Source organism: Danio aesculapii, chromosome 21 (assembly GCF_903798145.1).
Source record: "Danio aesculapii chromosome 21, fDanAes4.1, whole genome shotgun sequence".
NCBI lineage: Eukaryota > Metazoa > Chordata > Actinopteri > Cypriniformes > Danionidae > Danio > Danio aesculapii.
This window is the reverse complement of record NC_079455.1, coordinates 21,424,118-21,450,129: the sequence shown is the minus strand read 5'-3', so window position 1 is coordinate 21,450,129 and position 26,012 is coordinate 21,424,118. Positions and strand designations below refer to the sequence as shown.

Genomic DNA, 26,012 nt, shown 5'->3' with positions numbered 1-26,012 from the left:
TGCCAATTTTAGTCACATTATTAGTGCAGTACAGACATGTAAACACCTTAATCAAACTATTACCATCGTGTAGGATTTTCGCCACATTTTGCGACAGGATAGTCTATACACACACTGCTGTTTGACACTATTCTCTGCACCTACCCAGTCAGTGAAGAACCATAGACACATGCATCATAAAATGCAAAGATTTTTCTTCCATATGATGTGCGGTATCAAATTCCAAATTAAAACAACACTCTTTTAGCAGTTCATACTGCCATCCAATACCTCGTTTGTCATGGGGGAGTCGTCAAATTAAAAATTAAACATCTGAAATTACATGAAACTCTGGAGGAAATGTGAATAGCGCGGTGACGCAATGACATTAATCGAATTATGTTAATATGTAAAAAGGGATCATGAAAGAAACATTCAAAAAGCAACTCATGTAAACACCTTAATCATATTAGTGTCTTCAGATATTGTTCAGATTAAGGCAAGTAATTCGATTACTGATGTCCATGTAAACGTATTCACTGATGGACTGTGTGGACTATAGTTAAAGAGTTTGCTTACATTTCATCATGTCTTTCTAAACCTATATGCTATTTTTATTCACACCATTTCAATAGACAGATTGATATATTGGTTAATCAGCCATCAGTGTGTGTCATTTGTGGCACAAATGGGATTTAGGGGACTTTTATTGTTGCATGGCTGTTGGTGTAAGACAAGCTGGTGTCAGTATTTCAAAAACATTCACACACAATCATAGGGTTTACTGTGATGCCATTTACACTAGTGTTTTTTTTTTTTTTTTTGTCTTGTTTAAGATTGAAAACACTCCTATTTCAGACTGATTTGCCCCTTTTCAGAAAAAAAATGGTTTCTGTTACATCTGAAATTACATGAAACTCTGGAGGAAATGTGAATAGCGCGGTGACGCAATGACATTAATCGAATTATGTTAATATGTAAAAAGGGATCATGACAGAAACATTCAAAAAGCAACTCATGTAAACACCTTAATAATATTAGTGTCTTCAGATATTGTTCAGATTAAGGCAAGTAATTTGATTACTAATGTCCATGTAAACGTAGTCACTGATGGACTGTATGGACTGTAGTAATAGAGTTTGCTTACATTTCCTCATGTCTTTCTAAACCTATATGCTATTTTTTATTTTTTTTTTTTGTCTTGTTTAAGATTGAAAACACTCCTATTTCCGACTGATTTGCCCCTTTTCAGAAAAAAATGGTTTCTGTTACACAATATATTTTAGGTAGAAGATACCATAGTGATCACTCCAGGCATAACTGTTAAATAACGTGTGAATTTTAAAATGAAAACACATTAGTGTAAACAGCACAGTTCGAGAAATCAGTATGCTGTAAGGAGCATGTACAGGATGTGGGAAACGTCTTGTTAATGCTAGAAGTCTGAGGATAATGGGCAGACAGTAACTTAAATTAGTGGTTCCCAAAGTGAGGGTTGCTTGGTGATTTCCAAAAGTTAATTTTATTTTTATTAAACTATTAGAATTGCAATGTTTTAACCATAACTCACAGAAGATAAAAATAGTAAAAAAAAAAAAAAACAACAACATGCAAATGAAAAGCCATCAGCCTTTAAATAATTTTTTTTTCATTGGATTACTGTGTTTACGTTTAACAACACAGCAATAGCGTCTGCTGCAGCAGATTGATTTTATAGCACCAGGTTAAGCTTTCTGAGGCCTTTATGGCACTCAAATACATTGTAAACAAAATAAATTCAGGCCACGACTGAATATTGAGAATAATCTCTGATTGGCGATCTCCAAAACTAAACCAAGATTAGACTTGTGCTGAAAACATTGTGTCCACCAGTCTCTTTAGTTGAGGTTAATATTAAATTAAACAAATTAATAAATATTATAAGGTTGTTAGCCTGTTGCACTTAATATGATCATGTTTATATAGGCCTATTGTTATGTGCGCAATGTTTGTATATTTATAACCCCCTCTGAGGAATTTTAGGGGTCGCGAGTCACTGGCATTGTTATTTTAGGGGTCGCGGGGTGAAAAGTTTGGGAACCGATGTCTTATATAACCACTCGTCACACACTCGCAGAAGAGCAACTATGAATGTATAGTATGTTTAAAATTAAAGCAGATGAGCTACAGCAGCAGAAAACGAGCACACCACTGACATTCCTGTCCACTAACAACAGGGAACTGAGGCTAACATTTGCATATGCTCTACAAAATTGGACAGTAGATGATTGGAAAAAGTAGTGATTGGTCTAATGAGACTTGATTTCAGCTGCAACATTCAGGTGGTAGGTTCAACTTTTGACATTAACCACATTTCAACAATTCAGGCTGCTGGTGGTGTAATGGTGTGGGAGATGGTTTCTTGGCACACTCTAGACCCATTAGTACCAATCAACCTCAGCCTTCCTGAGTATGGTTGCACACCATGTCTATTGCTTTCTCAGGATACCCATTTTGTTTCACAAAATGGGTTTGCTTTAAGGGTAGCTTACCCATTGTTTAGCATTTGAGTTCAGTTTATTGGGTATTTATTTATTAGTGCACTTCTAGGTGAACAAACACTTTTTCTTTGCCTTTAAAGACTATTTGGGGGTTTATTCAATCTGCTTTAAATAAGCTTTTTTTTTCTTTGATAGACTCATCACTAAATGGCACTGTATTACATCTATATATTTTATTTTTTTCACATTTCCAAAGATGAGCTGTGTGCTTCTGAGATTCAGCAGTTGTGCCCTTCCCCTGGGCACCAGCCGCATGTTTCGCTGTCGTCTCCTGTGCCACAGAAAGCTGTCGCAATTAGCCACAAAGCTGTGTGCCTATTGTCATCTCTGCTGATATCAGCTGCTGATGTAAGCAAGGACACTGCCTCAGGTGACCCGCACTGAAACAAAGGGCCAGGCATGAGGGGGAAGGCCATTGCTCATCAGCAGACTTATTGACGCACTTCTGCCTGAACCAGTAATGGGCTTAGCAGGCTTCCAGAGCCTTCTGATGATTGAGAGTTGGAGGACAGCTTGAAGATTGTAATACTCATTTTGGATAAGATCCTTCATTTTTTTTTTCGTCTGTCCCTGGATATTAGTAAATAACCAGGACTGCTCCCTTACATCCCTCCTGCACTCTCTGTGTCTCCTCCTTTCTCAGTGAGAACAGGCTCCAAACCATCTGCCTGATGGGAATCACAGCATGTAAAAAGTGATGGAAACCCTCCACTTCCCTCTTAATGTCAAATAATAACCTGAAGATATTATTGCTCATTTTGATTGTGTTTTATTCGTAGCCCCATACTTCATCTCAGCACTCCCTCCTTGAACAGTTCGCCTCGAGTACTCAGTGCCCACTTTCTGGGGCTGACAGTTCATGTTTGATAATGTCTCAAACATCTCCGCCCAACGGCACCATGGCTCCAGACTTATACAAAGGCTTGCTGTGCAGCTGTAGGTGGAGTGCTATTTAAGTCGTTCATTTTTCTGTTGTGTGAAGTCCTTTTAAAGGACCCAATGCTAGCTGTATGCTGAGACATTCCTTCAGTCAATATGTTAAAGGCCTTGCTGTGCTTTTGTGCCAGATGAACGCCTTTAATGATAGAGAGAGGTTTTTTATTATTATTTTGAGACCTAAAGAGCAAACACTAGCACGGTGTGTTGATATGGGTCCCTGACCACATTAAGATTTTAGTTTTTTTTTTTAATTTTACCCAAAGGCCTAACAGCAGGGACTGCAAACCTGCTCTCTCCAGTTTTTGCTACATTCACAGCTTTTAAGTTTTGCATAACTTTAACCTGGGAGTATTCACATAAGTGAAGTTTTGCAAACTCATTTCAAGAGGAGCACTTGATATGATTGATCGCGGCTGGTCTCCCATCCATCAGATCCATAACCTAATCCAAATTCACTATAAATAGCCTGTCTAGAGTTACTCCCTTATCTTCGTTTTCCAAAGAATCCACCCTATCTTCCCCCTTTCCTCCTTTACCAGGGGGAGCTTTCGAGAGCTACCTGAACTCGTACCCTCTTACATGCTTTTTGACTAGGCGGGAGCCCAGGGCTCAGTTATCTCCGAGCATGCCAAACTTGCTAATATTATCAAGCAATATTTAAGTGTGAACTCCTTAAAATACTTGTAGAAAATTTAAGAATAGAAAAACGGCTTTCTTTTTAAATTCAGGACCTATGATTTCAGTAGATCTGCGAAGATGTGTTCAGTTTCAGATGAGGCGTTTCTCTTTTCAACGGACTGAAATAAAATACCAATTTAAAAAAAATTAATGGGACTAATTGTAGACATGGGGAGTCGACTCCAAAAGAGTCGATTCCTCGACTCTCAATGGACTAAGAACCGGAATCAACTCCAGGACAGGAATCGACTCTCAGAGTTGAGTCTGTTTTTTCCAATTCTCCTGAATGAAGCAGTTACATGCTACAGTTACTGTATAATGCTCATTCTCAAGCACGGTGAACACTGGAGGCGCCCGCTTTGAATGCGTGTTCACACGTTTTACACTTTTGCTTTTGAATTTCGTGACCACGAGTGTTCTTGGCTATTATAAATAGTGTTGCAAGATGAAGTTTGCTTTCACTTTCAAATAGCTTTAAAGCACGTTCACCTTTTGTACTGTGTAATAGCAGACTGTGTAATAAATGTAAGCTTGCTGTGTAATAAATGAAATATAGCCTATATGTATTTGTGTGTGAATTCGAAGTGGATCGGAGACTATTGGCAGATTAATGTCTTAAATTAGCACTGCAGGTAAAATTATGATGTTATGTTAGGCTATTGGCACCTGCTATATGCTCAAGTAAGTTATTTATTTAGCCTATGCCTGTTTCACGAATAAATAAATAAATAAATAAATAAATAAATAAATAAATAAATAAATAATCATAATGACAAAATTAGCCAAGATTTGTTTATTGTCACAAAATCTGACAATACATGTGGTCATGGTTTTGTTTTGGCCCTGAACAAACTTAATTTCACCTCTTTATTATTCTGTTTATTTTGTAAATAACTACAAAAATACATCAAAATTATACCAAACAAAATTTGTTTCCAATAAGAGGATTTTTAAATCACTCTTTTTTTTTTCTGACGTAGACTATGCCGTCTCATTAACACACCCTAATTTAATTACTATGAACAAATTGCACGAAACAAACAGTGATATTTAAAAGTAAAGTAATAGGCTATTTAAAAGTGCACTTTAAAGAAAATCACATTTACAAGAGTGAGAGCAATATGATATTCTTTAAGGCACAGTCTGTCACGTTGCTTTTGTTTTTTTATTTTAGGTTTGCTAATGGATGAATTTTTTTAAAATGGAACCGAACACCCCTAAATAATTGTAATCAGCATTATCATCATAATAAATAATAATATATTTACATTTTAGTACTATTTTCCAATGTAATTTAACAATTTAGTTTAGCTAAGGTTAATTCTGACATTTCAATTGAATGGTTATTAGAAAAGGAAAAAAAGTTTTTGTATAATTTTATCCCATTTTTAAGGTTACTGGTGCATTTTACCATCATTCTGTTTTCAGATTTTAGTCAAAAACGACAACAAATAAAAACACTTTGCAATGTTATGTTTTTTTATTATTCCAGCTTCCTTAACAATAATATTCAGTAAACATGTAGAGCACATTTTACTAAAATGCTCCACTTTATTCCAGTTGGATATTCTGTAAACCTTCTCTTAGTCAGCAACAGTAACCAATAGGGGTGGAGCTTAACAACTGGTCAATTCTGGTTCACAAACCTCACCAGCATTGGTTATAGATCTCATTCTGCAACCCAAAGGTCCCAGGTTCAAAAACTGGAAAGGGCAAACTCTAAAGGCCAGGTTCCTTCTGGGTGACTTATCCTGTTAAAAATGCACTGCAAGTCACATTGGATAAAAATAGTTCTCTAAATGCCAAACAAGTAAAACAAAATGTTTGCACTCATGTTGTAATTCATATTTTAACCCAAGTAACTCTCCATCCAGAAGCATCCAGAGTCTCTTTAGCACTCTTGATCTCCATCTTCTTATCCACTCATCCACCTTTGCTAAGGAATTGCTTGGTATTCTGGACACCATGTGCACCACTTTTCGTCAATCTCTGATAAATATTGAGGAACGCTCAAGTGAACCCACATCATCAAAGCCAACAGCTGGATTAATACTAGATCCTATCTAATCGAGCCGAGAAACACCAAGTTATGCTTTAAGGGCAAAGTTTGTGTTGCGCTAACAGTGATTGACGTCTATAATGTTTCTTCCCATAATGAGCACCTCTGCATCACGGCTCTCCTGGTGTGTTTGAAGTGCTCTCTGCCCTAAGGTAATGCACCAGGATAAGGGCTCACATTCCTCATGTTCGGCACTTGCTTCCATATTTCAGTCTAGGCATTTCATCAGCTCAAAGCAGAAAGGCAGTCTGAATTCCTCTGTTATATCAGAGGAATTACCTGCAGCGGTAATGCAGGTTTACGCTGACTTATCAACATTTCAAAAAGTCTGCAGCGTTCTGCTGGGATTTAATGACTAATTATGTACGATAGTTGTAAAAGCGTTCAGCTGGCATTCATATACTTTTCTACAGCATTTTAATTTGGCATATATAATGGTAATTAGGGCATTAGAGTCAGTGCAAGTGATTTTAATGTACCTCGCTCTTCTTTTGACTTAACAGCTGGGTCTGTAAAAAGTCCAGTGTATAAAAATCGATTTATCTGCTTATTATTTATTGAGAGTCCTGCAGTCCTGCTATATCGATTTGGCATGCAGAAGTGATTTTGTCATTTTAAAAAGGTCTATGCTTAAAATGCAATGCACAACACTGACTCAAGTCCAGTTTAGACATTTTTACGATTTTTGAAAGCGAATGTTTTGGCACAAATCAGATCCCCATGAACAATTGTATATCCTATTTTCAATACAATAAATAGGTAATGGAAAGAACTTTCTAATCACTAAAGCTTGTATAGGCTATCCTGCATTAGCAGCCTTTAAAAAGTGTGCCAATCAAGCAAGGTCACAGTGGTCTTGAAGTAAAATCAACACCAAAATTAGCAAAGATGCTGTCAAATTTCAAATGATGTGACTATCCGCCTGTTAAGTCATGACGTATTGGTGACAAATGGAATACTGTTTCCGGGTCCAAGACGCTACTTATTTGAATTGAGAAAATATTTGTTTATGACCCCTTTTTAATCATATCATACATTAAAGGGAATTTTCTATTTTAAAAAAACATGGTGTACACAGCAGTCTCTGGACTCGCTGCATCTCAGACATCAATATTTGCTAAATTTCTTAAAAATGTATCTTTTTCTGGCCATCAGATATTAGGCATGGATATACATATATATATATATATATATATATATATATATATATATATATATATATATATATATATATATATATATATATATATATATATATATATATATATATATATATATATAACTCAGAATTATTAGCCCCCCTTTTTTCTTTTTTAAATATTTCCCAAATGATGTATAACACCACATTTAATTTGCGGTTAGTTTGAAAATTGCTCATAGATTTGATTTTGGAGCAGCTCTTATGTTTTTGTTTTGTTCAGAATGCATAAAACTGTCTAAGTTTTTTTTTTTTGTTGTTGTTGCTGAGTTTCACCAAATTGATTCTGAATGAAAATTAATTGATTTATTGCATAAAGGTTTTGTGTTTGTTGTATATTGTCGCTATTTTCATACTCAAACTTTGAAGGAACATGTTTAAGGGTTAAATACAAACATTTATGATGCTGAAGAATCTTTAGTTTTTGCTTTTTGGATTCTGGATATGTTATTTAGCTAGTTTATAACCTTGGGATATTTTCATTTGTGTACTGCTGATTTGACTTAAATAAATTAGTGTTTAAAAAAGACTTTTTATTTAAGTTTGTGTTGTGTTTTAGTTGTTAGAATGCAAATTCATCAAAATTGTGAAGCTGATCAACAGTGTATTCTCCATGCAGCACTTAAGTGACGTTATAAGAGCATTAATGGGAGCATTAAACTTGTTTTTTTTTTTACTCAAATGACTTTTAACAATAATGCATTACTTTTTATTATACCAAGTATTTGAATTACTTTTTAATTAAGTAACTAGTAACTGTAACTAGTTACTATTTTTCAGTAACAACACTGTTTATAATAATGCGGCTATATAAAAAAAAATGTAGGTTGTTTCAACTCAAATTTTGGTCAGATATGAACTAACCCAACCATTGTATGTACTGTAAGAATGAATAAATAAGTGAATAAAATTACACAGTAGTTGGTTTTGTATATGTTTTTGGAAATTTGAGATGAAACAACCCTGGTTTTTTTGTTTTGTTTTTTGAGCACAGCTAGTCAATCAATACCACAAGAGCAAGAATGATATTTTTCCTGAAATCAGCATGTTTGCAAATGTCATATTGATTTTATGAGGTTCAGTAAACAAAAAGTTCAGAATATTGTCTGTTTTTGCTCCAATGATAATCACTCCACGCAAATTCACAGTAGTCCCATTATATGTCAATGGATAAACACAGCAATGTTTTGTTACTGAATAAATCCCTATTTTATATTTAATCATTCTAATGAGCGATTGAACAATAACTCACAAAGCCACACTTTTTCTTTGTCCCTGAATGAATCAGACGTTTTTAATCATTTGATTGAGTGATTCAATTACTCACTCATTAGGAAAAGATTTTCCTCCACCTACTGGCAGTTAAGTTTCATATTTCAGTGTATCTTTTCATTATTTTTAAAGAATAAGGCTTCCAGCTGTTACTTTCAAACAAGCATCTGAATTGCAAAGGCAGTCTCTGCTAAGCTGAATGAAAAATGAAATTCCAAAGAAAAGTTTTATACATCATTAAAAATTCTCTATTGTTTCACTCCAAGTCTGGGCAAAATATGGTCAAACCCAACCGTTGATATAAATTGTTAAAAATGTAACTGTGTGCGAGTTTGTCCATATTATATCATATATTATCACATATATATAATATCACATATAGTTTTTTTATCATATATTATATATAAATTTGTCTTGAAACAAGCCAGTTTTTTAGAGTGATACTATTATAATATATAATTTAGCCAACTACTGTATACTGTAGCTTCTGTAATTATTATGATGTAATGTGTAATTTCAAAAATAATAAACAGACACCCCAAAATGGAAACTCTTTGATAAAATCTCTTGCTTGATGTACAATGATATATATTTTTAATCATAAAATATTCTTCCAAATAAATGTGTGTGTGTTCAGCGCGAGTAAGGAATATAAGTTACAAATGGTATTAGAATAAATACATTTCCATTTTGGGATGAACACGTAAACTATTCCATTGATTATTATGTATTTCATCGCCATTGAAACTCTTATGGCCCATTTTCTACTAAGTGGTACTGTACAGGTCGGTATGGATCACAATTAACAGGCTTGCATTTTCACTGACAAACGGGTACCAATGGTGGACGTGGTGTACAACAGAAAGTTTCAGTCAACGTCATTCTCGCTAGAGAAAAAGTTAAGCTGTACGGGTCGTTCACATATCAAATGAGAAGCACTTCTCACAAAACAAATACTTGAGTATAAATGTTCATTACTAACATTTCTATAAACGTGATTTGATTATAACTGCGGATCAATGATCTACAATAAATAAATAAATGCAACATATATGAACACAAACAGACCCTTACAGTCTCTGATATGTTACCAATTACAGAAAAACTACACACTACATACATTTGGTGCTTATTTGGGTTCAAAAACAACACGCAACATCTAGCCTAGAGTCAGTGCAAACCTCTCATCTGTATCTTTAATCTTCACCAGCACATGTAATCTCTTTTTAGAAAGTAATTCCATCATTCCGGGTTCACAATAGTCCAAAAGGTGATGATAATAGTTTAATATAGCAGTTTGTTCATGTTTTAAATTGCTAAAACAACCATTTGCTCCTTTGTTTTTTCCGGCTTCTCTTTTGTTTTATCGTGCTCACGTTTGTCTGTTTCTGAAAGGATCGGATGTCAGAAGCATTTCAATAACCACGCGAATGTTATTATTATCAGCTCAAGAAGTTTGTTATTTCAAATATAGATGCGCGGCAAGTGATCGCGAACTCTCGGGAGAAAGTGAAAGCGCTCGCACTTTAGACGGCCTCGTTAAACAACAGGAAAACAGGTTTATCTTCTTGACTTTGTGGCTGTTCATCAAGACGACGACAAGGTTTTTTTGGGCTCGGATGGACCACGGCTCGTTATTATATGTATATATTATAACAATGTAATGTCTCAGCTGTGTATTTAAAAATGGCACTAACTTTTCTTTCATTCTCCTGGCTTGTGTACGCACTAGTCACGTTTGTCTGTAAACCAATAGCATTCAGCTGCACTTCTCGCTCTGCCTTTTGGTACCCTTTTGTTGTGCTAGGCACCCTTTTAAAACGGTGCTCAAAAAGTGGTACGTTACGGTTCACTTTTAGGTACCTTTTGACAGTGGAAACGGCCTTAAAAGCAAACCGAACCGTACTGAACCACACAGTGGAAACGGGCCATTACTATAGATTTGTTAAGGTGGACTGTGTTCTGTGGGACTACTTTTGACATGTTTGTTTCAATGTGCAAAACATTTGATTTTGTCATTCTCTTGTGAGCTTGTTTGAAAGTGTTGGTCATTGTTGTAATTGTGTGTAAATGCTTGCTTATCAGTTCCATTTGTTTTTTTTTCCCCCATTTCTCCTTTTTATGCATGCTGTTCCTCCTGTTTCCCTCCTCCTTCCTCCACCGCACCTCCTCTCCTCGTGTGCTCAGACGCTGCGCCCAGCACTGAAGCCGCAGCTCACGGTTGGTACCTCTCCCTCCTTTCTCTGCCAGCACAGCATGGCATTCTCTGCATGCCAGCCGAGTACAGTACGGCACGTTACAGAGACATGCACGGGGATGCTGGAATGAAACTAATGTGGATTTGATGTATATGTGTGTGTCTGTCCGTCCGTATGTCTCACTCTTTATTCCTATTGCCATTCACCCAACAAAGACCCACCTGTTCGCCAAAGCGCTCCTCTGGGAGTTGTAATCAGAGCATTCGCCATGCAATTCCAAACCACATCGCACATCCATCCCTCCTGCATGAGCCCTTCTCCAGCCCTCTCCAGCATTTTTGACTCCTCACCTTTTTTCGAGTCCTCACGCATCTCCCAAAAGACACTCGTAATCCGCCCGCAATCATTTTTCATGAATTTAAATGACGTCCAAATGGCTGTTTTTGATTTGGGAGAAACGGATTCGGAGAGCCTTTTCTCTACATGACGCAGATGGCATTGTACTCCACCTTGGTGCGCCAGCTCTGCGTCCAAATCACAGAATGGGGACCATTTGCATAGCTCACGGGCTTTATTGTGTTTTACAATATAGCAGGAAAGCGCTTTCTCAATTCATTAAGCCCTTTATCCTCGCTCTCAGTTTGCAGTGGCAGATGCTTGTGTAAATGTGTTAGATTTAGTATAAAGGCTTTTGGTGATACTGTGTAATTATGTCACCTCTGCCTCGTAAAACACCCTCTAATGATTTAATTAGCCCTCACGTCGCGTGTCGCACCTCAAAATTGACACTTTTTCAGTGCAAAATTGAATGGTTCGAGTTGAGGAATGGGCATTTGTTTACACATATCTGCAACTTTCCATATGGAAAAGGTTAAACCGTATACAAGCGGTAGAACGGCTAAAGGTTAGGGCTATTCTTTTGCATGTACGTAATTTGGACGTGCCTACAGAACGTGGTCAGGCTTGACTGTGTAGCAGAGCTATAATTGAGCTTTTGTACAGTTCGCTGCATTTCTAAATACCATGTCACAAGGCCAGTGTTAACCTTGTACAGTTATATCAGCCCGGCAGTTCTGTATAACTGAATCACTGTACGCTTCCAATAATCCAAAGCCATTTTTGATGGTATAAAAGGGTTTCGGTCATGCTTAGAGAACACAAGGTGAACCCTGAGGGCTTTGTCTCATGAAACAAATTGGTTTTAAATGCAGTGCTTCTTATCTCTGGGTTGTCTATTTGTGACATGGAGCTTTTTATTTTTGGTGAAGCTTTTATGCGAAAAGGCTTAGTCATCTCAATGCTTCCTGTCCTCGCGCTCATTATCGAAATGGACAGGAAATGCCTTGTTTGTAAAATGTCAAGTATGCACCGGCGTTCTTTAATCCGACTGTGGAATTGATGTCCTGACCTGTTGCAATTTCTTCTAATCTTAAGATGCTTGTTTGTGTTAGACGCCACACCTTGGCATTTGAAACAAGCACATCGCATTACAATTAAGTTGCATTGTTTTCAGAATAAAGACTTGCAGTCTTGTCTAGTGCAGCTGATGGTGGCAAAGCAGAGCTTTCCTCTTCAGAAGATCCTCTCATTTGCATCTTGTCGCACCTTGTGTGTTTTGTGTGGTTCACTTTTGTAGCTGATGCACATCCTCTGTTTACCATCTTATTTTCCTGGGTGTGCTACTCTCACTGTTCAGGAGATTTCTCTTCTCTCTGATAACAGTCTTTTTTACCCTCTCTGGTGTAGCCTAGCAACAAGCTGTTCAAGCAGTAAGTGGGGTTTTCAGCAGAGGTTGAGGTAGGAGGCTGACATAGTGGGCAAGATTTCCTGCTAGAACAGAAAGCTACAGCAATGCCACAGGAAAAAAAAAACATTTGTGCATCTTATTTGTGCATTTGTGTTGCGTTTACTCCACTTTTATTGGTGTTTACTCTTGTTATTTGGACGCTATTGTGCAGGATGATTGGTGGAATTTGATTTAACCTTGGAGGTTTTGCCAAATATGTGCGTTTATAGGCTTCACACAATGTGCTTGAAGTGCTTGAATATGACTTTTTGAAGTTTATGGACTGTTGAACGTACTTATGAAAAGGTGCTTGACAAAGTCGGTATATTGGAAATTGCTAAATTATTTTCAAGTGTTTAATTAACAAATACAATATTTTTACTCAACAAATAACACTTCAGCTTGTCCTCATTTACCCTTGTGTGTGTGTCTTTGTACTGTAGTCCTTGAACAGTTTTTTTTAAGTGTTCTAAAGCCACTTGAAAATATTGGAATTTCATAAGTTACAAAGATATTTTATCCTATGAAAAGAAATTGATTACATTTTAAGCAATTCACAGTCACCTCACTGCAAAAATGTCACTGGTTTGAGTCCCGGCTGGGCCAGTTGGCATTCCTGTGTGGAGTTTGCATGTTCTCCCCTGTGTTGGCTTGAGTTTCCTTTCGGGTGCTCCGGTTTCCCCCACACACCAAAGACATGCACTATAGGTGAACTGAATAAACTCAATTGGCTGTATGTGTGCGCATGTGAGTGTGAATGGGTGTTTCCTAGTAATAGAGTTGCAGCTGGAAGTGCATCCGTTGTGTAAAACATGTGTTGGATAAGTTGGTGGTTCATTCCTTTAGGGCGACCCCTGATGAATAAAGAGACTAAGTTGAAGGAAAATGAATGAATGAATGTTAAGCAACTGACTTACTATTATTGTACACATATTAGCAATATTGTAAGATTTGGATTTCCTTTTAAGCTTGTCACCTGAGCTAAAATGAATTCTAAAGCTGTAAATATCCAGCTCTATTAGATATTGTTGTGTAATGAAATTATACTTATAGCATTATATTATTTTGCGCATGCATTTGTTTCATATTTAACTAACCATGCATTTTTCATAAAAAGAAAAAAATTTGCTACTTTATTCTGATTTGTCTTTTTATTTGCAAATTTAATGATATATTTTATTATTAGTAGTAGTAGTAGTAGTAGTAGTATCATTAGTATTATTAGTATTATTATTATTATTATTATTATTATTATTATTATTATTATTATTATTATTATATTCTTATTATTGTTGTTGTTGTTGTTGTTGTTGTTGTTGTTATAGTACTATTATATTATATTATATTATATTATATTATATTATATTATATTATATTATATTATATTATATTATTATTAATAATAATAACATTATCATCACCACCATTATTATTATTATTATTATTATTATTATTATATTATACTATATTATTTTATATTATATTATATTATATTATATTATATTATATTATATTATATTATATTATATTATATTAATATTATATTAATATTATAATAATAATAACATTATCATTATTATTATTATTATTATTATTATTATTATTATTATTATTATTATTATTATATTATTATTTTTATATTATTATTATATTATATTATATTATATTATATTATATTATATTATATTATATTATATTATATTATATTATATTATATTATATTATATTAATAATAATAACATTATCATCGCCACCATTATTATTATTATTATTATATTATACTATATTATTTTATATTATATTATATTATATTATATTATATTATATTATATTATATTATATTATATTATATTATATTATATTATATTATATTATATTATATTAATAATAATAACATTATCATCGCCACCATTATTATTATTATTATTATTATATTATACTATATTATTTTATATTATGTTATATTATATTATATTATATTATATTATATTATATTATATTATATTATATTATATTATATTATATTATATTATATTATATTATATTGTATTATATTATGTTATTTTATATTATATTATATTATATTATATTATATTATATTATATTATATTATATTATATTAATAACATTATTATATTATATTAATAACATTATTATATTATATTATATTATATTATATTATATTATATTATATTACATTATATTATATTATATTATATTATAATAATAATAACATTATCAATAATAATATTATTATTATTATTATTATTATTATTATTGTTGTTATTATTATTATTATTATTATTATTATCATTATTACTATTATTATTATTATTATTATACCACCTTTGGATTCAAAAAAGACAATTTAATAATTAAACAATATATTTATAGTAAATTCATTCATATACCTTTGGCTTGGTCTCTTTTTTCATCAGGGGTCGCCACAGTGGAAACAACCGACAACTTATCCAGCATATGTTTTACACAACAGATGCCCTTCCGGCTGCAACCCAGTACTAGGAAACACTCATACACACTCATTCACAAACAAACACTACAGACAATTTAGTTTATTAAATCAACCTATAGCGCATGTCTTTGGAATGTGGGGGAAACCAGAGCACCTGGAGGAAACCCATGCAAACACAGGGAGACTTTAGTCAATAAAATACAACTACAGTAAAATTAACAATACAAGAATAGATTTCCCTAACAAACACATCAACAGATGAAAATGAAATGTGTTGTGACTGCCATTTTCTGCTGTCTTTAATGAAATGTGTTGTGTGGTGCGGCTGAATATGAATTACACTGCAGAATAGAAGAAACATGGTTGGCAGGGTCAGATAGATCAAATTCTTATCAGCGTGTCAGCAACCCTGTCAAACCCTACTGTATCATCACACCGGCACCTTCGGTATTAATCACACCGCACTTCACCTGACCCATTGCGTGTACGGTCACGCTCTTTTCTGCCTGCGTCTCCTCCAGCTGATTTATTGCCATTATATCACTGTTTTCAAAGCAATGTACTGTATGTAGATCTCGTTCTAGTTTTTCCTCCACAGCCACCAGGATCTGCTGTGAATTGTGATAGTGATAAGCCCATTCAGTAGGTGCTCCGCCTGACTCTTTCTTTCTTTTCTCTCTCCATATATATCGCTCCATCCAGGCGTACTCTTCATTCCTGTTCATTTCCAGAGAGGATGATTGAACACACTTCACTTCTTCTTGTCATTTCATCATCCTTTGTTCAGTGTCGCACCACACAACATGTTTGAGGCTGGGCTCAGTAAACATGACGGTGGCGTCTTTTGATGATGTGCTTTAAGTAACAATGTGACAAAGAGCCTGTAAGAAACCAGGTGTAAAATAACCGCTTTGTTTGCCCAAGATTGCGGCAAATGGAAAATCACTCCACTTTGGCCAACCGGTTTGGAGGACTATTTGCTCGCAATTATAAAAGTAAAACTTTTCAATCCTCATTCTCAATATAAGCCTTTTCATAAAGGAGCGGGTCTTTTCGGTAGGGATGGAATAATGGCTTTCGTCTTTCTGTTGCTGTGGCCACACCTCTGTCACACTTTTCATAATGGCAGAAATGAATTTCATTTACATTTTTGTGTCCTGTGAATGCTAAAGAGAATGGCTTTTGTGAAACAAAGCCTCTAAAATAAATAGCAGGCTTTAGAAAAGGATGAATGAAAATCTGTGAGTGTCACACATGGTGCCAAAATTAAGCAAGGGCTTATTTAAGCCTATCTCTCCCTCGCTCTCTCACCGGTAAATCTAAGCCGCTGTTTGACATGAACTTAGCCACCTCTGATGTGAAGCTGTTTTATATGCCAATGTTAACTGCCTCTCCCTCATCCTCTCAAAGCAGTCGCCATGACGATTCCCCTGCCCGTTGTGGCATAGTAAAGCCTGTGTTACTTAATGTCTTGTTTTTCAACACTCTGATCTGAATTCCCTTCATGCATAAGAAAAGAAGGGTCTGATTCTGAGAGGATGTACATGGAAATGAGAAATTGCGTCAACCCATTGCAAATAATTCTTAGTTCTTGTTCTCCAGATTGATTGGGTGAGAGGTTGTTGATGTTTCTGATGAACCCACTGGAACGTTTCACTTTGTATCGCTCTGCTCGTTCCAGTTGAGTTGAGTTGTTGAGCAACGTGGTGGTTAATCCTGCTTTTTTTGGAACTTTTTTCATTGAGGGGAGAAAAAAAAACTAAAAGTAATTTGTCTGAGGGCGACACTGTGGCACAGAGGTCAGCACTGTCGCCTCACAGCAAGAAGGTCGCTGGTTTGAGTTCCGACTGGGTCAGTTGGCATTTCTGTGTGGAGTTTGCATGTTCTCCCCGTGTTCACGTGGGTTTCCTCTGGGTGCTCCGGTTTTCCCCACAGTCCAAAGACATGTGGTACAGGTGAACTGATAAAACTAAATTGGCCGTAGTGTATGTGAGTGAATGTGAGAGTGTATGGGTATTTCCCAGTACTGGGTTGCAGCTGGAATGGCATCCGCTGTGTAAAACATATGCTGGATAAGTTGACGGTTCATTGACCCCTGACTAGACCAGACTAGACCAGACTTCCTGGTTTACTCCGCTGTGGCAGCCCCTGATGAATAAATGGACTAAGCCGAATGAATGAATTTGTCTGAAAAGCTACCCTCTCTATTTCAAAGTACTTTATTTTCTGGTTCTCAGAAGATCAAAATCCCTCAAAAACTACTTTTTTTGGAAACTGGTGTTTCCAAAAAAAGATATTTATTTAATGTACAGTATTGTTTTAGTGCGCTTCTCCATGAATTGCAAATGAAGCTTTGATTCCAGCTTAAAATATATATGTTAGCGCCAGTGGTATAGTGGTTAGTGCGTCGATACATGCACTCCGGTGCTCACAGCGACCCTGGTTCGATTCTGCCTCATGGTACTATGCCGATCCTTCCCCTCTCTCTTCTCCCCATGCTTTCCTGTCAATTCTCTCTACTTTCCTATCGAATAAAGGTGAAATCCCTGAAAAAAAAAAAAATATATATATATATAGAAAAATCATAAAATGTTAAATAATGAATGAAAGCAGCATGTGTTTGCATATATACATATGTATACAATTGCATGTGTTTACAGCTACAAATAGAAGCCATAATAAACCTGTGCTGTGAACTTGTCACTCTGACAAATGGGAGGACTGTTTTACTCCCATGTGATATGGCTTGTATTTAAATGTTGCCTTGTAAGAGTGAACCAAAGCAAGCTAATTTAACATTGCAACAAAATAAGTCACTAAGCAATCCAACCGAAAATGACCCATTTTTCTTGTTCATCAAGTGAAACTTATTTGGGTACATTGTTGTTATGAACCCCACTTCACTCTATGAACAAAAACAATTGAAACTTTTTCCAGATTATTTTTTATTTCGTTCAGTACAACATGAGGCTGAGTAAAGCTAAGCTAAGCTAAAAGTGCTCCCACAAGATCTTGAGATTGTCTGAATGGATTTAAAATGGTAAAACTCAACAGTTTGAAAAGAGTTGTAAAATGAGCCTATTTTTTGGAATGTTCATTTAACAGAATTGTCACTTTTAGTTGAGATATTCTTTTAAAACTTTTACAAAACTTATGACTTTATGAATCACAGTTGACAATATTGCAACATTCGGAAAACGTAGTACTGTATACATTTCTGAAGATCGCGACTTATGTAGCCAGAAGTACGTATGGCTGCATTTCGTCTTTGAAACAAACGCTTTGTGGCTGTATGATGACGTTCCTTTTCACACTGACCAGCTGACTGCTTACCTCCATATGAACGGCTTTCCCGATGTTACCAGTTTGTCCAATAGCTCGCCATGTACGTTGGAGAGGCAGAGAGGAGTTGGCCACAATGACAGGGTTCGAGTTCGGCGAAGAACACTTTCAGAAGGGGGGCAAAAACAGAAGCCCAAAAAAAATTAAATAACAGCGTGAGAATGTGGTAAAATTTAAAAATGTGGTAAAAATCAGACGATGGCTTTTTTTTCTGGATTGCTTTTTAAAACTGTCTGTTGGGTTTAGGGAAGGGGGTGGTCAGGTCAATCTGTGCTTTTGAAAACACTATTGGTTGGGTTTAGGGAAGGAAGATGGTGGGTCAGTCAATCACTCAGTCAGTCAGACATTCAGTCAGTCAGTCAGTCGACAGCGGCTTCTGTTGGATTTACACAAGAAGAGCAGCCACGAATGGCACTATCGAGGGAAATTTGAGATCTCAAAAAGCGTATACAGGGGCCTCTGGTGGATTCACGAAAACAAAAACTGCAAAAAATGTACCTCCTGGGACGTATTTGCCGCTCTCCAGAAACGTTTTGACCTTATTTTTCAATACGGAAGTGCGTTCGTTTACAACTTAGAACTTTCGATTCAGTTGCCTATGGGAGAAATGACTAGGAATAATAAACGGCAGAAAACGATCAAAGTACTTGCTCTACAAACAAGTGTTTGCATGATTATACAGACAAAATAGAATAATATAATAAAAAAATATCAGTTTGCAACATCAAGCAGCAAAACAAGCTGTTTTTAGCATCTAAAAATGAAGACCGGAAGTTTCGAGCCAAAATGATTCAAATGGCTGCGCCTGCTCGTAGCGGCGAATAAGGTGAATATAGCAGTATATTTTCAGAATGAGCCTGGGTTGCAATATTGTCAATACTTTACAAACAAGACTAATTGGCAGGCATCAGTTTCACCCCCCTCTATCGAATACATAATTTTTGTATCTTTGCTCTGATGATACTCATTGGCAGATGGTGGTCTCTCTTTAGGACTGTTATATGTTGTGGTCATGTGAGGCCTGGTCTCCTTCCTCCATCTCCAAAGCTGAGCATTTGCTCTTTCATCGTTCATCTGTCCACTAGGCAAGAAAGGGCATGGCCGTTAGCAGCTTTGGAGCCGTTGTGTTAGTCGATGCCCCCCTCACTCTCTAATCCTCCAGTAGGAGAGGTGAACGGGATGGAAAGGACACACCTGCCAACACGCCTGTCAGCCTTAGCCCAGGAGGAGGAGATAATTGAGCAGATTCTGAACCACAGGGAGCGCCGTAGCAGAATACAGTGGGATAATGACCACTTTGTTCCCAGCTGGACTGCAGCAGGTGAAGCAGAAGAGTTGGCGCCTTTAATGTCCCCGAATTGTCACATTTGGATGCCATCACGGCCAGGGCTTTCATCAATCAACAGGAACGAGTTCTTCTGCGGCTTCAAGGGTCGCCTCCTTTGCAGACTTTCTCCAAGTCTGCTGTTTCTCCCTTTTTTTCCTCTCATATCTTTCCTCTCACAGCCACACTTTGCTCGGTTTGAGCGAGTGATGTATGGCTGTCAGTGGTGCTTTGCTTCGGTGTGTAGTGTTTCTGATGAGCAGGGTTTGGAGTAATGCTGGCGTGTGAATGACTGAGGCAGGGCTCCGAGGCACCTTCAGGACTGCCTGCAGGGGCCTCGCAGGTGATGTGCATATGCTGCAGTAATTAGTCTGAGAGTTGCGCAGCATTAACAGAAGCGGAGGTTTTGGGATGGCACATGCACACCTCTCTCTGCTCAGCACCCTCCCCCACTGACTTGTAAGTAGGGACAGCTTGCATGGGCCATTCTAGGGTGTGTTTCCCAAACAACGACATAACTCGCGACTGAACTATCATACAGTAGTACGATGCATTGTTTGGGAAAAGAACGATGTAGTGACCCAAAACTGTAGTTTGAAAAAATCCATAGTTTGAACCATGTTAGTTAAAACATAAAACATTCGTAATGGCCCCCATAACGGGGTGGAGTAACTACTTCCTTTAGAGAAAAAGCCCATAATGTTTTGTGCAAATTATATTGTTTTACAAGCACACAGATTTTTAAAAAATCCAATATTAGTTTTGATAAAAACATGCACTCGTTTTTCATATTAATTGAAATATATGTAAATGACACATATAGGACCTATATATGTTTCCTTTACAAATATTATTGAGAATCTTCAATATAAAATCATATAGCTACCACATATTCTAATCTCATATATAAATAATAGAAATCGTTAATGGTTGTAGGCTTAATTTACAGTAGTCTATTTATTAATATTAGTAATAATAATAATTATTATTATTATTATTTCTTCATGCATTCATTCATTTTCTTTTTGGCTTAGTCCCTTTATTAATCTGGGGTCGCCACAGCGGAATGATCCGCCAACTTATCCAGCACATGTTTTATGCAGCGGATGCCCTTCCAGCTGCAACCCATCACTGGGAAACATGCATACACACTCATTCACACAAACAGTATGGAAAATTTAGCTTACCCAATTCACCTGTACCACACATGTTTTTGGGCTTGTGGGGGAAACCGGAGCACCCGGAGGAAACCCATGCACACACTTGGAGATCATGTAAACTTCACACAGGAACGACAACTGACCCAGCCAGGGCTTGAACCAGCGACCTTCTTGCTGTGAGGCGATTGTGCCACTGTGCATTCCCATAATAATCATTATTTTTATTATTATTATTAAATGTAAGATATGATTTATTTAGTTATTTATTTTATTTTTTTGAAAAGTCTATTTTTACAATTAGACACATTCTGCAGGAATGTTCTAACCAACAAGCCCACGTCATATACAGTACAGATGCATTTCTTAATCAATAACCTACTATAAATTAATAGCATTAACGGATGCTACATTTTTGGTTTTAACAAGCTTTGGGGACATAAAGTAAATTCCACTTTTCAATAATAGGTCACCGATAGCTTTCGTCATGAGCCACGGCTGCAGTCAAAATGGCAAAAATGATTTGAAAGTGCACTATGAAGGGAACGCAATTGTCAATATGAAGATCGCTAAACCTGAACTGTAAAAACACTTTGAAAGCAAATGACACCTAAGAGAGATGATGTTAATGTTTTTTTTTTTTTTTTAAATCATTCCAAGTTTAAATGTAAGAATGTTCTAATCGAATAGAGCATAGGGGGGATAACGGCGAAAGAACACAACCAGAAACTATTAGGGGTGTGACAAGATCTCGTATTACGAGATCTCGTGAGATTAAATCACGGTTAAAAGTTGTCTTGTGAGTTGTGATGTTATGATGGAGCATGAGGGGGAAATTAGCATGAAAGATTGGAGACAGGATTGAATTTGAACTGCAAATCAAGTGCTTTACACAAACCTGGCTGGCTTTGGAGTTGTACATGTCACTTAGTTGCTTGGGCGAGTGTAACATAACCGCTTTTTTTTTTTACCGGAGTTCAGTGGCTGCCGCTTCCAGCACAGACTACAGCTACAGCTACACACATTATGGTTCGTAACCATGTGATGGAAAAACAGTTCTAATATGCTTAAAGTCATAATCTCATGAACAAAAATGGAATCAAAACATGTGCTGTATTCCTATTTTAGTCGCATTATTGAAGTGCAGAACAGATATGTAACACTGCAATCTAACTATTACAGTCGTGTGGGACTTTTAGCCGCATTTTATGACAGGATAAGCCATACACACAGCTGTTTGACAATATTCTGTGCACCTACTGAGTAAGTAAAGGACCATAGACACACACACAAACACACTGAACTCCTGGAGACTCGAGACACCCGCCTTCATCATCACTGTCTTTTCACTGTCATCACAAGCTTTTTAATTCGCATGTTTTGATAAATCAAATTGCATCAAAACAACTCTTTCCTATCAGTCCTTACTTCATATTCTTATGATTGCATCCAGTATCTTAGAGTGAGTCAATGAAATAAAAAGTGAATGAAAGTGAAACTGATTTATTCAATTTAAAATAAATACCAAAAATTACATGATATTTATTTTGTTCAATTTGTGGAAAGGAGTTCGATTTCTCATGTGAAACTGTACAGTGGAGAAGCCAATCAGTGGAGTTTGTAGATAAATATAGTGTTTGCATGTCCTTTATGGCATAGAATTCATTAAAATAGAAATAAAATACTAAACATTAAATAAAAAAAAAAAAATAAAAAAATCTAAATTGTTTTAGTTTGTGATTTTTGTTTTTCAGTTGAATAAAAATTTCCCATTTATATATTAGCAAATATTTGTCAACTTATCCAGCATATGTTTTTATGCAGTGGATGCCCTTCCAGCCACAACCCATCACTGGGAAACCCCCATACACATACACCATGGACAATTTAGCGCACCAATTCACCTGTAGCATTAAAAACTATTTTCCATTCACATAGGCTAGTAGCAAACTATTTTGCAGTGTTTGCATGCCCTTCACTCCATAGAATAAATAAAAATAGAAGTAAAATAACATTCATTACAAGTTGATTTAAAAAGCTCTACATAGTTTTGCGATTTATTATATTTTTTCAGTAAAATAAAAAACGATTTCTTAAAAATGGTGTAAAAATCTCATCTCGTTCTCGTGAACCCAATCTTGTGTCTTATCTCATCTCGTGAAGTAAGCGTCTCGCCACACGCCTAGAAACTATGCTTCTTTCTACAGCTCTAGAGGTGTAGTTGCAAGTGTACAAGTTTGCAATTCAGGTTGAGAATGTTCATTGGAACGATGGATTTGGGGAACTATGTTTGTAACGACGGAACTTGCGAGCTTAGTTAGCTAATGATGGTTTTCGGAAACTCACCCCTGGAAGATAGAAATAAAGTGAGTCTGAGGCTGCCTTGATCACCCAGCAGACAAAGATATTGGGAATAGCCTAATTGGGAATAAGATTTATTTATATATGTATTAGGACTTTAATAAGTTAATTCGATTATTTAATTATGCAAAAAAAGTTGCAATTTTTTAACGCACATCCAGACAGGACACAACCCTGTCATCCCATGTCATCTCATTAGTGTCAAATCCAGCCTCTCTAGCTGTATCATAAGCATCAGTGGTCCTCCAGGTGGGCTGTGAGATAAGCTTAAATTTAATTTAAACATTATGTTAGAATTGTTTCATTTCATTATTGATGTGGCCTCTCTTGTGTAGATTGATTCTGCTTCGGACTCGGTGCAACAGGCCTCATTACACTTTTAAATACAGAGTTAACAGTGGCTCAAATCTAAGAACTGCTGCACGCTAGCATCTCTTAGTTACATAAAGCAAACCATCATGCTAATGTAAAGGGAAAGGAGATTACAGTAATAGAAAATAGCCAGCTCGTATGTGCCTGAGCGAGTCCTACATTAGCCCTGTGTAAGTCCCTTATTGAATCAAAAACTATGCGTGCTCTCTTTGTATTTTTGCATGAACACATTATATTCACATAGCTGTCTAAATCAATGTCCTGTGAGTGTTTTACAGCAGGCATATCTTGCTAGGCCTGATGCACTCTGGCTGAGCAACTGTCTCATAATGCCATGAGCTGTCTCTAGATTGATGCGTTTCAGCAGATTTAGAATGTATTTATTGTGTTTTACATTTATATGATTATGTTATATGGATAGTAGATATTCATTCAGTCAAGTTAAGTGACTGATTTAGTGGTCTTTTGGCATCTTCCTGTTGCCCTGTTGTAAATGGCATGTTCATTTAAGTCAATAAATTCTATGAAGTTATAAAGATATGTGTGAAGTTTAAGCTCTAAATACATTTATGTATATACTGTACCTATTATTTCAAAAGGTTAAAATGGAGTTTATTTTAAGTTCCAACATTTAGCTTTATTTAAAGTTTTTAAATGTTGATTTGTTTTTTTACATAGATATTTACATTAGATTTCGCCTACGCTATTGTTGTCTATTCGAAGGAATGCATCAATGGAGCCACCATTTTAATAAAAGGTAGTGCTCCTTTGAAATGAATGCGGGACCAAGGTGCAGTAGAGGACTGGTCACCCAGAGCCAAAGATATATACACATATATACATGTATCTATGATTGTGAGTTTTCTCAGTGGTCAGTATGCAATTATTTTTTATTAATACTTTTTCCATCACTTTTCTTCATCTATGGATAAATGATCACACGGGCATTGCCGACAAAGAGCGTGTGTTTGTGTGTATGGAAGTTGAAATCCTCCTTCCCTATTAAATTTGATCTAATCCGTGTCCTGAAACGCAACCCGCTTTTGCTTTTACTTCTCATTCTAACGGAAGGAGCGATTCGGAAGTTTCTAGCACTGCAGCATCTTGTTGTCATATTTCATTCACATTGTTTGCTGATTTTATTCAAGAAAACTAGCATAAGCCTAGTATTTAGTGCGAGTTGGTGCTACTATGCCTTTTGTTCAATGTAGTGAGTGACCGTATTATCATCAATACTTGTTTAGCACAAAAGTTTGAAACATACAAAAGCCTAAAAAACAAATGCTTACCTATGAAATGTTCTGCCTTGATGCTGTGTTTTCTTTGTTTGCTCGTTACCACAATCATACACAGCGCAAAAGTAGAGCATCTTCAGATTGGCTTTAGTCTTGACTAGTGTGGTTGAATGACATTTCTTCTGGGAGCGCTGTACAAATGTGGTGATGCTATTGGTGCATGTTCAGGGTCCGTATGCAATATCTAGTGTATATATCTATGGTTTTTTATAGCATGCAGTAGATGAAGAAGAAAATAATTGATAAAGGCAAAACAAATGTTTTATTAATAAAATAAAAAAATCACTTTTTAAAAATCACTTTTCTCTTTGGGGATAATCGGAAATGTCAGGCATACGGGGGCCTTGCAAAATTGACTAGAGAAGCACGTGAGCCGTGAAGTAACAGGTTGAGAACTCCAACTTATTTATTTATGTATTGTTATTGTTGTTGTTATTATTTCATTTCAGTGGAGATGGTGAGAGAGAGTAGAAACTTGGCATTGTGCCCTAACCACATCTCTAACACAATTTCCATTTTTTAAAGACTGCCTCTTCCACCTTCACTTTCAAGAGTTGCCTGTTGAAAATTGTTTGCACAAATGGTGCATTAGCACTATTATTAAGTGCTATTATTAAGGGAAACCATGTTGTCCATCCTGCCTCTTTTGCCTTGCAATTAAGTGTCCTTGAGCATCAGTTAAGCCTCAGATGAAATACTACTCTTAGTAGTCCAGGTGGCTGAGGACAAAATAAATGTTTGAACATCTATAATCTCATTCCCTCTGTCTATATAACTATAGGCAGGCAAAAAGCTCATGCTGAGAGCACGGAAACTTTTTCTCTCTCCAGCCCATGCATTGAAGCCAGAGCAGACTTCCCTTTCATGTGAGGACTGTATTAGATGGACACCTGTGCTGGCTTCCTCCAGTCAACCAGCCAAAGGTTTTCATTTACACCACTAGGAAGTGGTATACCTGCTGTGCTGGAGATAGAGCCTCGCTCTGTTAGCCCTCAAAGCAACAGAAGTTCGCTAGAAGCCACACAAAAGGAGGTTCCAG

At 36.1% G+C, this 26,012-nt stretch overlaps 1 protein-coding gene across 4 annotated transcripts in view; it reads left to right on the top strand.

Moving 5' to 3' along the window:
* cadm1a (cell adhesion molecule 1a) overlaps positions 1 to 26,012 on the top strand; it is a 508,053-nt gene that overhangs the window by 458,303 nt on the left and 23,738 nt on the right. For 2 of the 4 annotated variants that reach the window (XM_056446059.1, XM_056446058.1), the window contains one exon: positions 10,853 to 10,885. The exons of the other annotated variants lie outside the window; for them this stretch is intronic. In XM_056446059.1, the coding sequence (XP_056302034.1) occupies positions 10,853 to 10,885 (33 nt within the window). The remainder of the gene's footprint in view (positions 1 to 10,852; positions 10,886 to 26,012) is intronic. 4 annotated transcript variants of the gene reach the window in all.